Consider the following 14,875-nt stretch of genomic DNA (forward strand, 5'->3'; position numbering starts at 1 on the left):
GTGACTGCATTAGATAGACAGACCGTCCAACCTCACAGGTTCACTTTTTTTTTTTCTGCCACATGAAAACCAGTAGCGAAAGACTACATGCTGTTGTTTTCTTAAAAATCAAGTCCAGGGATCAGGTACGTTATGTACTTCTAACTCTAATCAGATCCAGATAACTCTCTTGAAAAAAATAATGATTTAAATAGACCAAGAGCAGCCTATTTTTATTTTGTTCCCAATCTCAGTCCTGATAGTGTGGGGAAGCAGCTGCTACGCTACTGCCCACTGGATTCCACTACCAGGCAGAAGTTGCATAGCTATTAAGAAGCACCGTGAAGTCTTAACAGTAATTAAAAATACTTCATTATCTCTTTCCTGCCTGTAAAATTATTACTGAAGAGACATCTGAATCTTTTTAAGAAGAAAAAGAAAGCAACTCAAGACAGTTTTATTGCCAAGTTTGTAGAATGGCTAATTAGAAAAATATTTTAATGGTGTAGACATCAAATATATTCAATTGCTAGTTAGCCATCAAAAGAAAATCTTTCTCAATCACAAATTAATAGTGTGTTAAGTGACAACTTTCTCACCCTTCCTACAGGGTCTTTATTAAAGCTATTAGTGTACAATCATTTATAACATTACAGAAATGCTTTTATTGTGAATACAATACTTCATTCTTCAACAGTGGTGAACAAACGATCTTCCACACTTATTCGGGACCTCCACGCTGTAAAATAAAGTAGACAGTTAAATATATTCTACAAAAAGAAAGGAAAATTGAGAGCAAATATTCTTTTGCACTGTTACAGACAATCGAGACATTGATTTTTAATCTGTAAAAGAACATGCACAGAGTCTCAAAGTATTAGCATCAATCAGTTGCAGCTCTTTCATTTCAGAGAGAATACAAAAAGGTAAACACCTGCAAACAATAATTATAGTTGGTTCCAATTCCCCTACTGGGAAAACTTGACTTTTAGAAAGGTCTGATAAACACAGCGGTAGTGAACAGGAGTTTTAGAATTATTTTCACTGCCCAGGTTCCAAGGTGCAAAGTAAAAACAAAAGCAAGGTCAGCCATTACAATCTTTATGAGATTTAAAAGGTACTCAATTCATTATTATGCCAACAAAACTGTTAGAAAATTTAGGCTGGAAGTCTAGAAGTGTACTACTATAGAAGTAAAATGAATTATTTTCTAATTATACCTATAATAATAGGTATAATACCCTATCCACATGCATGCAGGGAAAAATGATTTTCTCTGTTCACAAGATTATACTTCAGATGTCCTGCTCACTTAACTGAGCTATATGTCTTTTTATTTCAAAAACTCAGACCTCTCTCTCCAGTTCTTCAAATTTTGTGTGTGCTCCCTTTTGGAGTAACAGAGTGATTATAATCTTGTTAGAGAACAGACTAGGTCTTGCCTTTCATGTACAATGCTATAATTGCAAATATTACAGAATATAATTTAAATCTAATTTAGTAAAATGCTTCCACTATTAGAAATATGAGTTCACGTACTAATAAATAATTTATAAAAATTAGTCTGAAAAATATTTTGGACTTCAGTCATCTAGTAATAGCATTTTTCAGTCTATGAACAGACCTGTGCTCCTGTCCAACATACTCATACTACACATTAAACAGCTGTAATAACACAGACAGTGACTGTCAGTAATGTAGGTTATGATTATCGCTAACTTTCCGCATGTGTGTATTAAGTCCATATCTCTCCGTTCAATTATATCACTAGCTACCAATTAGTGAGAGCTGGATACCTTGCATATGAAGAATATGTAATTTGAGTACTGTGCATCAAAGCTGTGAAAGCTCCAAGTGCACAGTTACCAAGAATTAAAATGTAATACCATATCTGAAACTGTAGAGAACCTGTAGAAAAAAGATAAGTAAATACAGAGAATATGAACCAATAAACTTACTTGAATATATTCAATCTCTTCCTCTGACATAAGTTTCCTTCTGTATTTCTGAGGTAAGGTTCTTGCTAATTCAGAAGTGTCTGGTGCACCTTGTACCCTACTAACAGGTGAAATATTTTGAAAGGCCAGTGATCTGCCTCCTACAGACTCCTGCACTTTTGAAGCACGGTGTGATGGCACGCTTGCTTGTAGGGATTCCTGTACTGAAACGCAGATTGCAAAACCATTTACAGAAATGTACTAGGACTGTAAAAATAATTACATGAGCAGCCACTAAAAGTTACTAGTTACTGAAGATTGATTTTTCTTCCTTATAAAAATACTTAAAAGACTTCAGATCCTCTACTTCCCCCAACCTGTTTTTATTGTTGTTAAATATAACAAGAACGGAGTGAAAACATTCCGAAAGTAGAAGAAAGCATATTTGACTGGCAGAAATACTGATGTGGTAACAGAAGATAAACCAGGGCATACCCTAACAAAGACTTTTTCACTAGGAAACTGTACTTGCAGAAAAAGCATATAGTACCCTCAAGATGTGTGTGTGTGGGGGTAATGTACAGACATTTCTCCACTAAGATGACACTTGGCTTTGTTTACTGTGACTGTAAAGACAGGTGAAAAAGGAGTAGAGGCTTACAGAAAGTTAAAGCTCACAACTATGAAATACCACAGGATGCAATTCAGTGTTGCACCCATTTTTAATATTATAAATTTCAGCATGTCAAATTACATTATTAATGTGCAGAATGAACACCACATAGTGGGCATCAGCAATCAGACTGTTAAAGAAATGCAGGAACCAAGGAGGGCATGAAATACTTCACAGTTGTAGGCCAGGAGCTAGGTATAAGAAATTCACGTTAGAAAAGTCATCTTGAGTTCGAGGCTCATGTAACAGATGACAAAAGGCCAGTGATCAGAGTCAGCATTGAAAGAGTTTTGGACCTTAGGTCTGTCCCAGCATGGTTGATCTTTATAATGGCAATACATAGTTATCACACCAGGCAGGACTGAGTCTTACAGCAATGTATTTATTTAAAAAGTCCTCAGGCCTCTAGACAGAAGGTTGAAACACCTGAAAAAGCAGAATACTTCCAGGAGAAGTCCCAGTGCAGCTGAGAAATGAGCAAAACAAAGGCAACATCTGAACAGTTGGGACAAAAGGACTATATAATTATGAAATAAGCAGCAACAAGATAAAGCAGTCCTGGATGACTCGAAGAATGCGAGGAGTTAAATGGCACGTTTCCTGTCTGCCACCCCAAGATCAGTGGTAACAGAGAAGGAAGAGGGAGGAGTCCGTTTCAGCCTTATGGAGTCTGAGTCAATGGCAGGATAGGGATGTCATATAGTTGCACCAACACGATCAAACATTCACACGAATCACTAGTGAGAGGCATATGCAGAAATTCTCAGTGAGAAGACTGTATCTGGTGGTGCAGGAACAGAGAGGAAGGTCCCAAAGAGTAAGAGAAGGAAGACAGCCCATGAGAAGGAGCAGAATCAGAAGCCATTGAATTGAAATTAGAGCAGGAAGCAAAGGGAGCAGAAAATAAAACCAGAAAAAATAGCTGTTTGTCAACTTTCTAACAACATGCAGCTGATTAATAGCTTTGGCTAGTGATGACAGAGGAATATTTGTGATTTTCTCCTAGAGAAGAAATAATGCTCCTTATATATGAAAGACATGAAAAACAGTTTCTCCAAGTTTGTTTTATATGCCACAAAAATGTCTAGAGCTTTGCCTAAGATTTTCCTCTGTTGTGTGTTTTACCATCTGAAGTGTAGTTAGAATAGAAGCAGTAGCCAATTACAACTGTGAGAAGTTGAGATTCAGAAGTACCACATCTTATGCTGCTGTTGCTTAACGTCAGATAGCCTGCGCTACAGCTTTCCCTTCCCCGTTTGAGACCACCGTGTTGCAGTAATAGAATAAAAGAGTTTGCCTGGCCTTTCAAACACCCAAGTCCCTGAAAGTATAGTGTTGATCTGCGGAGCTCTGGCTGTGTGGAAGCAAGAATCTGGTGCACTAAAATGCTGTTATTGCTACAATGTTCAAGCAAAGTGAGGTAGATTGCAATTTACTTTTGAAGTAACAGAACCCGATCAAGGTAAAAAGGTCTAACACACTTAAAAGAAATATTGACAGAAAATTTCTGATGCAGAGATGAACAAGAGATAAGTAACACGTTTTTTAAACTGGCAGGAAAGGTGGTGCAGCTGACTTAACTGGCAGTATTAGGAAAAAAAAGATCTCATAGGTAAAGATCTAAAAAAAAGAATGAGTTAAAACCAGCCGTCACTTCTAAAAAATGAGAATAATACAGCAGAGATTCATGAGACATCTGTTATTTTAGTTTCAAATGCTATATTGGCTCAAACGGAATATTAAAACAACAGCCAGCTCATATAGCTTTTACCTAAATATAACTGCCTGGTATTCTGTGAATATCAGCATAGCTATAGGTATAAAGATTGATGTGCCAAAGATCGCAATGAAATCGCTTTTTTCCTTAGTATTAACTAATAGCACTGGAAAACATTTCTTAAAATGCACAGCGGGTTGGCCCTCCCAGCTATAATCAGGATTTTAAATGCCACAGACATTGCATGCTCCAATTAGGAAAAGGAGGACCAAGCAAAATCCCACATTATTTCTGCAAACATCACTGAATACCCAAGGTTGCTTCTCATGGTGACTTTGCCAGAAACGTTCCAGGTGGATATTAGTATTTGCAAAAATGGGATCTTGTGTATAAATCAAAAGTAGGAAAACAATACTAGAAATCTTCACGAATCTGCCTCGACCAAGATGTGCATACACACAGTTTTCTTCCCCACAGCTGTAATGGAAGCATCAAAGAGCTGTCTCCAAACTAAAGCTATGTTCCAGAAATACCACTCAAAATCAGTTGAATATTTAATCGAAGTTGGAAAAAGCGTGTCCTGGTTCTTACATAAAATACTTAATGCAAAGAAAAGTGGTGCAAGTTATCTCTATAGATGAAATACTTACTTTTAGGTTTGGGGATACTTTTTCTGTCCGGGAACTTAATTAAGGGAGTATGTGGCTTGACTACCTAGAACAAGACAAGGTAGCAGGAGAACACAGGAAGAGAAAAATATACTTCTAGACAAATGTTAATTTCACAATAGTAAAATGGAAAACATAACATTAATTGACCACTTCTATAGTGCTGCTTTGTGCACCACCATTTTGATAACCTTATTACTTATTTCTGCTTTAATTTTACCCAAGGAGAAGTTTCACCTTTAAAGCTTCTCCTTCATCCTGGTGTCCAGCACAGGGATAAGGGCTCCTTTACTTTTTTCACAGCAGTCACAGATTGGCTCTGAATACCAAATTTTTTTTTTAATCTATAGCATTTTCTTAATGGAACTAGTCAGTCCTGTCCAGGCAGCTGAACAAACGTGCAATGGCCGAACACAGTTAGCAGTCCTACAGTTCTTGTGCTAAAACTTTGTAATTCCATTTATGCCACTGTGATAGCTACTTCTACACAGTTATTTTTGCAACGTTTCTTTTCAAAGGCTCCATGCCTCGCCTTCACCTGAAAGGGAAGAGGGGTGCCTTAAAAAGATGCTGGCAAACACCCTCCCCTCCTGACGGATTATACAGAAGGTGCAGCTCGCAGGCTTCCCTAGAGCATCATTTTGTACCAGAAGGGAAGTAGGCAGCGGGATCAAGTGACTGGACAGCAAGAGCAGCGAAACAAAACGTCCTGAACCCCGAGGACGTACTGTACATACGCTGATTACTTGCCGGCGAAGGCAAGCACGCACGAGGGAAGAGGAGCAGAACAAACCGCAGTGCTTTTGGAAAGTGAAACGAATTAAAGCGCAGAGCCCCTGTTTCTCTAGGGAAAACGAGCGCAGCAGGCAGCTAACGCGCCTCCTCTCCCCCGGCAGCGGTTACCGCTCCCCGCCTCGCCGGGCGCCCCGCGCCGCCCCCGCCGCTCCGCCGGCCGCGGGGCCCCGCCGCGCCCCCGCCCCCCGCTCCGGCCAAGGACACCGGCCGCCCCGGCGGCGCCCGCAGCCCCGGCCGCCTCAGGCCCCGGCGGCCCCGCGCGAGGCCCGCGGCCCGCGCCGGTGCCCGGGGCGCCGCCGCCGCCGCCGCGCCTGGCCGCGCGCGGGGTGCCGTTACCTGAACGACCCTGGTGGCAGCCGCCATCTTGCTGCCCATGGTGACCCCCGGCCGCCACGACGCCCGCGCCCCGCCGCCCGCCTGCCTCAGGGGCAGCCGCGGGCCACGCCCCGGGGCGGGGCCTGGGGGGCGGGGCTCAGCGCCGCGGGGGCGGGGCCTGCGGCGGCGGGCGGGCGGGCGGGCGGGGCGCGGCGGGCGGCGGGGAGCTGTTGGCCGCGGGGCCTGCTCCGGCCGGGCGGAGGCGCGGCAGCCGCCGGCGGGCAGCTGCGGTACCCGCGGCCAGGGCCAGCCGCCTCCTGCCTCCCGCGACATAGGAAGACAACAGGCTGAGGCTAAATACCTGCTTAGAGTAGGTCGGTATTTGATTTGAATTTGATAAAGGCATGTCAGGTTCATCGTCTAAAATCAGACGTTCACCCATAAAATGAAAAGAACCATATTTTAATCCAAAACTTTACACGAAATATGATTTACCATGTCAATTTTCTTCTACGATGAAGTAAAAATATGAATGTCAATGGATGAATAAACTTAAAATATTGCTCAGTTGCTTAATTTTAACAGCATCACGCTCCATCTTCCATTTTACCTACATTTTCTCTACGCTTGACATACTTTGCCATGTAGGACAGGATCTACAGTTTGTACCTCTTCCAGGATGTCTCAATGATCATCACGTTAACGGTCACAAGTGAGAGTTACAGCTAAGCATATAAACTTTTCAGAGTTAAAATTATATACAATATTTTCAGAAAAAAAAAAGTAGGAAGATACTGACTTAACATTAAGTTTCCCAGTTCAGGCTTTCCGTGGGGCTGAGCTGGGCGCTGCTGCCTGCCTCAGCTCTGCGCCAGAAAGGAAGAGCTCTGCAGGGGCGCTGCTCCCACGCCTGGGCAGGAGCTCGGCAGCACAGGAACAGTACAGCCTTGGTTCAGGCCCCCTTCTACATAAAAGCTCGTAATACATAGTTTATTCTTCTTTATTGGGTCATTGCTACATTTGCGATGGAAGTGAGCTCTTGGGCTAAAACAGCCAGGAAGTGATTCTTCACTTACTTTCATCAACTACATTAAGTGTTCTAACATTTGTATAAATTTCACTCTAAAGAGTTGCGTGGCCACATTCTGAGTCTCTTTAGAGAGGAAGCACTTCCAGAAAGGTTACATTTTCAAACTCTTAAAAATGTGCTTTCATGACACGTGTTAGTCGATATCAAATGTCATATGTTGGTTACATACGGTATATAAAATTAAACGCCATTTTTCCTTACTCAGAGAAAAGACAGATTTTTTTCAAGCTGGAGAACAATTGCCTTTAAAGATGGATCTTCTGCCCAGTTAACTCTGCTTCCAATTATGATATTCTGCAAAAAGAAAGATTATTAGTTAAAAAACAAATGCCTTTAAAAAGAAATATTCTTACTGAAATCTCTCAGAGGCCATCTATTTTGTAATCTCTATATTAGAAGCCCCGGAAATTCATAGCAGTGTTTCAAATGGGCAGGAGGGTGACAGAGAGGAGAAGGGGAAGCATTACTTTAGATCCTATTGTCAACATATAGGCAAAAAAAAAAAAAGAAGCTAGTTTGAACTTCTGAACCACCTCGTAGTGCTAGCACACCATCCCCATTCAAAACATAGGTGTTGAGAATATATATATATATATATTTTTTTTTTTTACATAAAATTTGCCTCAAACACAAGTCAACAGTTTCTAACATCCTCACCCTGCCATTCTAGACTGAAAATGGAAATTAATAAATTTAAGCAAAGACGATTTGTTCTACTTCTTATGGCTCAGAAGATTTCAGAAAGATAAAAATAGAAGATAATTCCAGAAATCTAATCCAAAATCCACTGAAATGTTTAATTTCTCATTCTCATCGTGAGATGTAACATAATTTTCCATTGCAAACTCCTAGTAGGTACAGCATGCAACACAGAAACATGTGGCTCTTTTTCCATCCTTTAAATTTCTTCGGATCATACAAATTTACAGAATGGCTATATCCGGTCTCCTACCCAAAGCTCTCAAATAAGCTCCATCTTTCCCCAGTCTGTATTTTGCTTAATAAGCCATGTGTGTTCTTAACTGGGATTTCATAAGCCATTTGTGGACAAACTTGCAAGCACTGCAACTGCAATTCGCTCTGCTTCCCATCTTCATACTTACTAAGTCACTGATCTGTAGGGTCAGGTGAAGGAAGCTAGGACAGGTCATATGGTGAGAAGCAAATACCAAACTGCAGTGCAGGGAATATGAACTTTAATAGGACCCCTCCGAGCACAGGATGCTGCAGACCCTTCCTCCACTCCTCCCCATCCCAAATCATGACATTTTCTTCCTCACTTTGCGTGACCACAAACACCAGATGACCTGCCAGCCAGCTGCATGGATATAGACTAGTTAGCAGCATCTGATACATGGGTAACCAAGGGGATGAAGACTACACCGTTCAAAGTATTTGAAGTTCAGCCTTGGCTGGCAGGCCAAGGCCTTCACAGTGCTGCAGTGTGTAACACTGAACCAGAGAAGTGCCTGTGGTCAGAAGGAGCAAATTCAGAAGGGGCAGCCTGGCACGTTGGCATCGTGGGATTAAGACATGCTCAGGAAAAACAACAAGAGACTGGGAAACTGGTTTGGGGGGGATGAAGGGGTGACTCTCAGATTAAGGAAATACAGCCACTTCTGCAACAGTAATTGTCCTAGGAGATACAACATTTTTGTATCTTAGATGGATGACAGAAAGAGATAAAGAGAGATCGATAGGCCATTTCTAAATTCTATACATAATTTTCCAAACAACAATTTGGGACAATTTCATATTTTCAGTCTTTAAAACAATAAAATTATCTCTGCGCGCAGTAGTTTTTTCATTACCATCTTGCTTAAAGTTTTTGAAAGCACACAGTATATCTTAATCTTGTTTGAAGTTACATTTACTATACAGTAGGTTAGATTGATTGTGATGCAAAACTGCAAACTTGCTTCTGAAAGTTATGACTTTTTACCTGGAATATATTTTGAATCAAGGTAGTCATCTCTTTTTCTTTTTGTAAGTTGTTACGTATCTTCTCCAGCATTTCACCCACTTCCATACTTGCTAGTTCCTTCTTTTGTTTTTTCATTGTGGTATGAATTTGCAGTAGTTTGTTTCCTCCAGCTTGTTTTAGTACTATTCCATTATTAGGAAAATGAAGCATTAACAAGTCGTTCTGTGTGCAGTGGAACTGAAGAAACACTGTTTTCCACAGACATCTTAGGCACTTCCATTGCAATAATCCAAACTTCTCACCTCATCCCTTCCCTGCAATGTACCTCAACATATCCCTTCCACACAAAAATCAACATGTGCTGTGGCTACCTGGTGTCAATATATACGAACTAGTTCCCTGGCTGCTGGCAAAACAAGGTACTGTGTGTACTGCCTGTATTTCCATCAGACAGGGACACTAATTTGAATATCTGTCCTACACTCTGTCTCCAGTTGTCACAACTTCTACAGTTGAAAAAGTTTAAGTTCTTTTTCCTCTTTTTCAAATTTGATCCAAACCAAGGTCCAAAGTCATGCAAGGGACATGGACAACGTCAGTGATTATTTCCAGTTTTCTTAGGAAATCAGACTCAAAACTACATGGGGTAAAAGCATTAAGGGACAATTCATACACTGGAAAAAATGCTGCCCCTCATGACTTAGCATTCCTTCCTTTATTTCTGAAGATATTAGGGTGCTCATTTTTTCTTTGAAGACAGATATTTGACTTATTGGTTTATTTACTTGCAACATGTACATCACTTTCTATGGATGAAACAAACACAAATTAATAGTGGTTAAAATTGCTGGCAAGCCTAATAATACCACAGTGGGAAGTTCTGAATAGCAAATCTAAATACATGTAAATTTGAGTCCTGACCTACTCTAACCGGCATACTGAACACCAAGATATACATTATCATGTTAGTTCTTTGCAGGTTAAGTGGCCTCCCATTTTACAAACATTTCACAAAGGTGCAATCTGACAAAAAGTCCTTGTTGTAGGACTGATTTACTATGAATACACTCTAAAAAAGCCTAAGTGAGGTGTAGTAAACTGGGGAGTTTACACTCCATTCTTTTTAAGTATCTTCTTGCATCTCTGTTCTAACACATCAGTCCCTGCTGCCATGTACACAACATGCCAGCTCTTTTCTTACATACTTCATAATCCTCTTTTCAGTAGTTTTATAACTGTATTCAGTTTCATAGTGATTTTATGTTAATTAATAGTGCTAAAAGAAACACTTTCTAAATTACAAACTATATCTTCAGATATAAAACAAAGTAAGTTTAACACACTTACAGAGTCTTTTCCTTTTAATGTCATTCAATTTCTCTTCCATCTCACGTGCTTGCTGAAGGAAAAAAAAAAAGTTTCTGTCTCCAATTAATACTGATAGATGTTAATTTATTCCACAAAAGTAGTTAAGGAGAGCTCTAGAAGCAGACTTTTTGCATATCACTTTAAGGAATCATTTCAGTAATTTTAACACCAGCAGCAACTGCGTGCTTTGGGCCACATATTTACCTTCAAATGACTTTTACATTCCTGTTATTTTCAAATTGCACCCTGGCCGTACTGAAGAAAGCAGACCTGTGCAACTGCAAAAGTGGGTCCAACTGACACTTACCTGCTGAGATTCAAGTATGGCTGTGCTGAGCATTATTATGTGTTTCATAGTTTCCAAGATCAGTCTAAGGAAGGAAACACAGATTTGCACACCTTAAGACTGTTAATATATACCTTAAAACTGTTAATATATGAAAACAGCACAAATGTTTTAACTGAAGTTATTTACATTATACAAAAAAAAATTCCCCTCTAACACTAAAATAAAGCATATTTTTATTTTTTACTTTTGAAACAACTATGCCATTTCTTTTGCATATTTAGCATACTAAAAATAGCTCTAGAGGCTAAATATTCTCCTTATTTCCATCTCAATGTTTCAGTTAGGTTTGTCTAACATTGCATAGTGAAAGCATAGAGCTTAGGAGACATCAAGGCAGCCGAGCCACCTCAGAACATCTAGTGATTGGAGTTCCTGAATTCTGGCCTGTGACAGAGACATTATGGAGACAGAGTGTTTTTGGCTGTTTCCTACAGAAAGGAAATTTCTCATATTACACTTCGTATGCATTCATCCATTCATATTGGGTAAGATATTAACAGATAATTTCAAACAAGTTTGAAACCTTCAGTTCTTTTTCAAAGACATTAAGCTCCTAAGTGATAAATTAATGAAAGCAGCAAAGCAGAGGCAAGGCCCTGTTACAAGCGTGTAATATGTGCTCACATATTATAAACGCAGATGATTCATGCATTAAAGAAAAAAAGCCCTAACTCCCAACAGTTCTCACTAGCAAACCAAAAACAATCAAAGTCACCTAAACCCAGGTACTATTAGATCCATTGTTCACAAAGTTACTTGCTATTTCCTAGCTATGGAAGAAAAGGTGCTCCACATCCGTTGTTCATACAGCACCCCATATACAGTCAACTTTCAAATATCAAGATGATCACCAGGAATCTAAGGACAGAACTCGAAGGTGGCAAAAATTCATATAACATCAAATATATGTTCTTGCAGCCCAACTTAAATATGAAAGCACTAAGAAGAAAGGAAAAATCAGTTGCGTTCCACAACAAGTGCGGCCAAGATCATGGAGCTAGCGTACAAACAACTACGGTGGTGCTTCTGGAGCTGATGCGGCTTGTGAGAAACAAGCCTAAATGTCTCTGTAATCAAAGGTTGGTTAATTCAGAGCCTAAATGTAAAACCACTCTGGGTATAAGAGATTTGATCACGCTGATTCTAGCCAGAAGGTGGACAGCGTATCACGCAGTCAAAATTAGAAGAGGAAAGTTTGTTTTTAAAACGATACAATGAAATAATGCCATGATGTGTCTCATTCAGCTGTGTCAACTCTTTTCCTTTCTGTGTCAGTTCTTTTCCTTTCTTTTTGGCCATCCTTTCCCCCAAAACACCTTACCGTGAGTCGTCATCATTTTGTTTCATTTTGTTTCTCAGAGCATCCATAAGCTGGATCCTGCACAGTGTGGAGAAAAGAGATAGAGCTGGTGAGAAACTAAGAAAAGTGAATTTAGATAAATATTGAAAGAGAGATTTTCAACATTCCATTTATGCTGACTTTCACATAGGAAATATATATATAAATACCCATCACTTTCAAAATATCACAACGCTTAAATATTGTGGTTTTCTTAACTCTCAGGATAAGAACATATTAATGATTCTTTGTAGGAGTGACAATGCATTTCTCACTTGCCAAACATACATCAGATGTCAATAATCTCAGAGTCTGAGAAGCTGAGGAAAGGTGAGAAGCTGGACAAAGGACAAAGGTGGGAAGCCAAACAAATGGTCACATAACATAGGAGAAATATAACAGCTACCATCTCTACCTTTTCACAGGCATTTTAAAAATATAACCAACAACTACGTTTCGTGATGTGAAAAGGCTGACCGTATACAGTTTTGCAGGACCTTTGGAGCTCAGGCATGTCAGTTTGTGAGCGTTTCTTGTTGTTCTGTACGGTGTCTCCATCTTCATTCCTACTGGTTCAATGGTACTAAAGTCTTTTTATGTTTGTAACACACACTGTAGCATTCTGAAATCCTACTTTAATCAGAATTACATGTACATGCATGATGCACATGTAAACATCATGCAACAATACATGCATGTTATACACATGTAAACAAGCAAACATACCCCCTCTCCCCCAAAATAAACAGGAAAAAAACACCTGCCTTTGTAACACCAATGTTTTGTTTTGGAAAGAGACTTTTACTTCCTCCATTTCTCTTTCCAAATCTTCTGTGGTACTGAAACAAAAACAACAGTGTGAAAGGAACAAGAAAAATTTTAAAGCAACCTCACACTTGTAAATTTGAACTTGCTTTCTCCATGCCTGAGATAAGAATTTTGCCTGTCAGTTACGAATTATTCAATTCAGGAAAATTTTGGCACATGGAATAATGTTAGTTAAGTCTAGTCATTGCTTAGAAGGATTGCAAATTTAGCAAGCACATCAGATGCACAACTATATTAGGGGCTTGAATAAAATATTCCCTCTGCACGTTCTCTTTTCATATCCTCTATTTTCATCAGACTCTTGCAAATTATTGATAGTTAATCCAGAGTTTTCATTAAAAAGGAGTGAAAAGAGAACATCTAGCTCAGTTCCCAACCCTTCTCTTCTCTATTTTAAACTATGTCAAAAGCTTGAAATCATCAGATGACTTACGTCTTGATTAGCTTTTCTTCTATGATATGGTCAGGATAACTTTCTTCACCTGCAAAGCAAGAATATTACTAAAACACAGAAAATTTTAAAATCCAATTTACAGAATATAAAGGATAAGTAGTTTGATCCCTATACTAACAAGGTCTTTCTTATCCCTAGCTCCACACCTCACCATCCCTTTTGCTGTTAGTGGGGCTGCACTGTCAATCAGCTGTACAAGAGAAATAATTAGGCTTTAAAATATTTCTATTTAGCACTTTTCAGAGATCCCAGATCTGGTTCACAGCATTGCTGTGTATGCAGCTGGCTAGTTCAGTGGAGGAGGAGATACATAATGGAAACAGAACAGGAACAAGAATACCTTAATTCAGTATTATTGCCAAACACTTTGTATTGTAAAACCTAAGCCCCAGTTGATCGGATTCCTGAAAACCGTTATCACACGTAATAGTGTGAATAATATAAAGTTTTGTCAGCATTAGAGGGGTCTAAAGCAAAAATCCAAGATGAGAAAGGGCAGAGAATACTTATGTCACAGCTTTGTAAGGGTTCAAACATGTCTATAAGCGCTATCAAGAGCATGCAGTCAGATGCTTAGTCTATGAAAAAAAATTAATATTACAGCAAGCGCTTTTGATAAATTAAGAAAATATAATTTTAAACATACAAGCATGCGTCACATCACGTTCCTTACTACTGTAACGCACCACGCTGAGGGAAAGCACACTGGGTTTGCTGCAGGGAGCTAGGGAAAGGGATAGGCTTACTGGCTTGAACTGTGGCGCTACACTCCATGAGCTGCTGCTTCATCTGTTCCCTCAGGCTGCAAGGGAGGGAAAGCGACGACGGTTAAACCCAGAGCGGCAGCCCAGGAGGGCGGCCCCGGCCCCGGCCCCGCCGTCACCCGGCGGCTCCCCGGCCCGCCCGGGCACCGCCACCCCGCAGGCCGCCCCCGGCCCCACAGCACCGACCGGAGCAGCGTCAGGACGTCCAGCTTGGCCGTCGGCCCGGCCTCGGCGCCCCCCGCCGCCGCGCCCGGCGCCCCCCGCTGCGGCGGCTCCATGGCCGAGCCTTCAAACGGCCCGCGCGCGCCCATCGGCCAGCGCGGCCGGCGATTGCTTGCGCCTGGGGAGGGCGGGGCGCCCGAGCCGCCGACGCGCTCGCTGCCACTCCTGGGCCTCTTCCTCCGCATCGGCGTTTCGGCGCTCCGCCGCCCGGCGGCGGGAGGTGCTGGGCCTGGGCCGGCGGCGTGACGTGACGGCCCGCTGCCGCCATCGCCCCCCGCGGGAGGACCGGCTCCCCGCCCCGCTCTCACCCCGGCGCCTGCAGGAGGCGCCGGACAGCAGCCCGGCGGCGCTGCGTTCCCAGAGCCGGGGCCAAGCGGGGCAGGGCGGGTTTGTAACCACAGCCCCCGCGGGAGAGCGGGGTTAGTACTGCCGGGGGCAGGCAGACACAGGTCT

The 14,875-nt window shown here is 41.4% G+C and overlaps 2 protein-coding genes across 4 annotated transcripts; both read right to left on the reverse strand.

Annotated features, from left to right (window-relative positions):
- Positions 1 to 551: 551 nt before the first annotated feature.
- KGD4 (alpha-ketoglutarate dehydrogenase subunit 4) lies at positions 552 to 6,231 on the reverse strand. The gene is made up of 4 exons (XM_068924947.1): positions 6,106 to 6,231; positions 4,957 to 5,020; positions 1,938 to 2,140; positions 552 to 718 (listed from the first exon to the last, which is right to left on the reverse strand). Exons 1-4 carry the CDS (start codon positions 6,142 to 6,144, stop codon positions 701 to 703), a joined length of 324 nt encoding a protein of 107 aa, XP_068781048.1. The 5' UTR covers positions 6,145 to 6,231; the 3' UTR covers positions 552 to 700.
- A 299-nt stretch (positions 6,232 to 6,530) lies between these two features.
- Positions 6,531 to 14,703, reverse strand: LOC104152964 (centromere protein H). 3 transcript variants are annotated; one of them, XM_068924948.1, is made up of 9 exons: positions 14,387 to 14,703; positions 14,183 to 14,238; positions 13,416 to 13,464; positions 12,919 to 12,993; positions 12,137 to 12,193; positions 10,774 to 10,837; positions 10,446 to 10,497; positions 9,117 to 9,280; positions 6,531 to 7,468 (listed from the first exon to the last, which is right to left on the reverse strand). In XM_068924948.1, the coding sequence occupies exons 1-9, from the start codon at positions 14,605 to 14,607 to the stop codon at positions 7,376 to 7,378; spliced, it is 831 nt and encodes a 276-aa protein (XP_068781049.1). In that variant the 5' UTR covers positions 14,608 to 14,703; the 3' UTR covers positions 6,531 to 7,375. The 3 variants fall into 3 exon arrangements, with proteins under 3 accessions (XP_068781049.1, XP_068781050.1, XP_068781051.1); XM_068924949.1 differs by having other exon boundaries at positions 9,117 to 9,346; positions 14,387 to 14,517; XM_068924950.1 differs by lacking the exon at positions 9,117 to 9,280 and having other exon boundaries at positions 7,069 to 7,468; positions 14,387 to 14,517.
- Between the last annotated feature and the right edge of the window lie 172 nt (positions 14,704 to 14,875).

This window comes from Struthio camelus, chromosome W (genome assembly GCF_040807025.1).
Source record: "Struthio camelus isolate bStrCam1 chromosome W, bStrCam1.hap1, whole genome shotgun sequence".
NCBI lineage: Eukaryota > Metazoa > Chordata > Aves > Struthioniformes > Struthionidae > Struthio > Struthio camelus.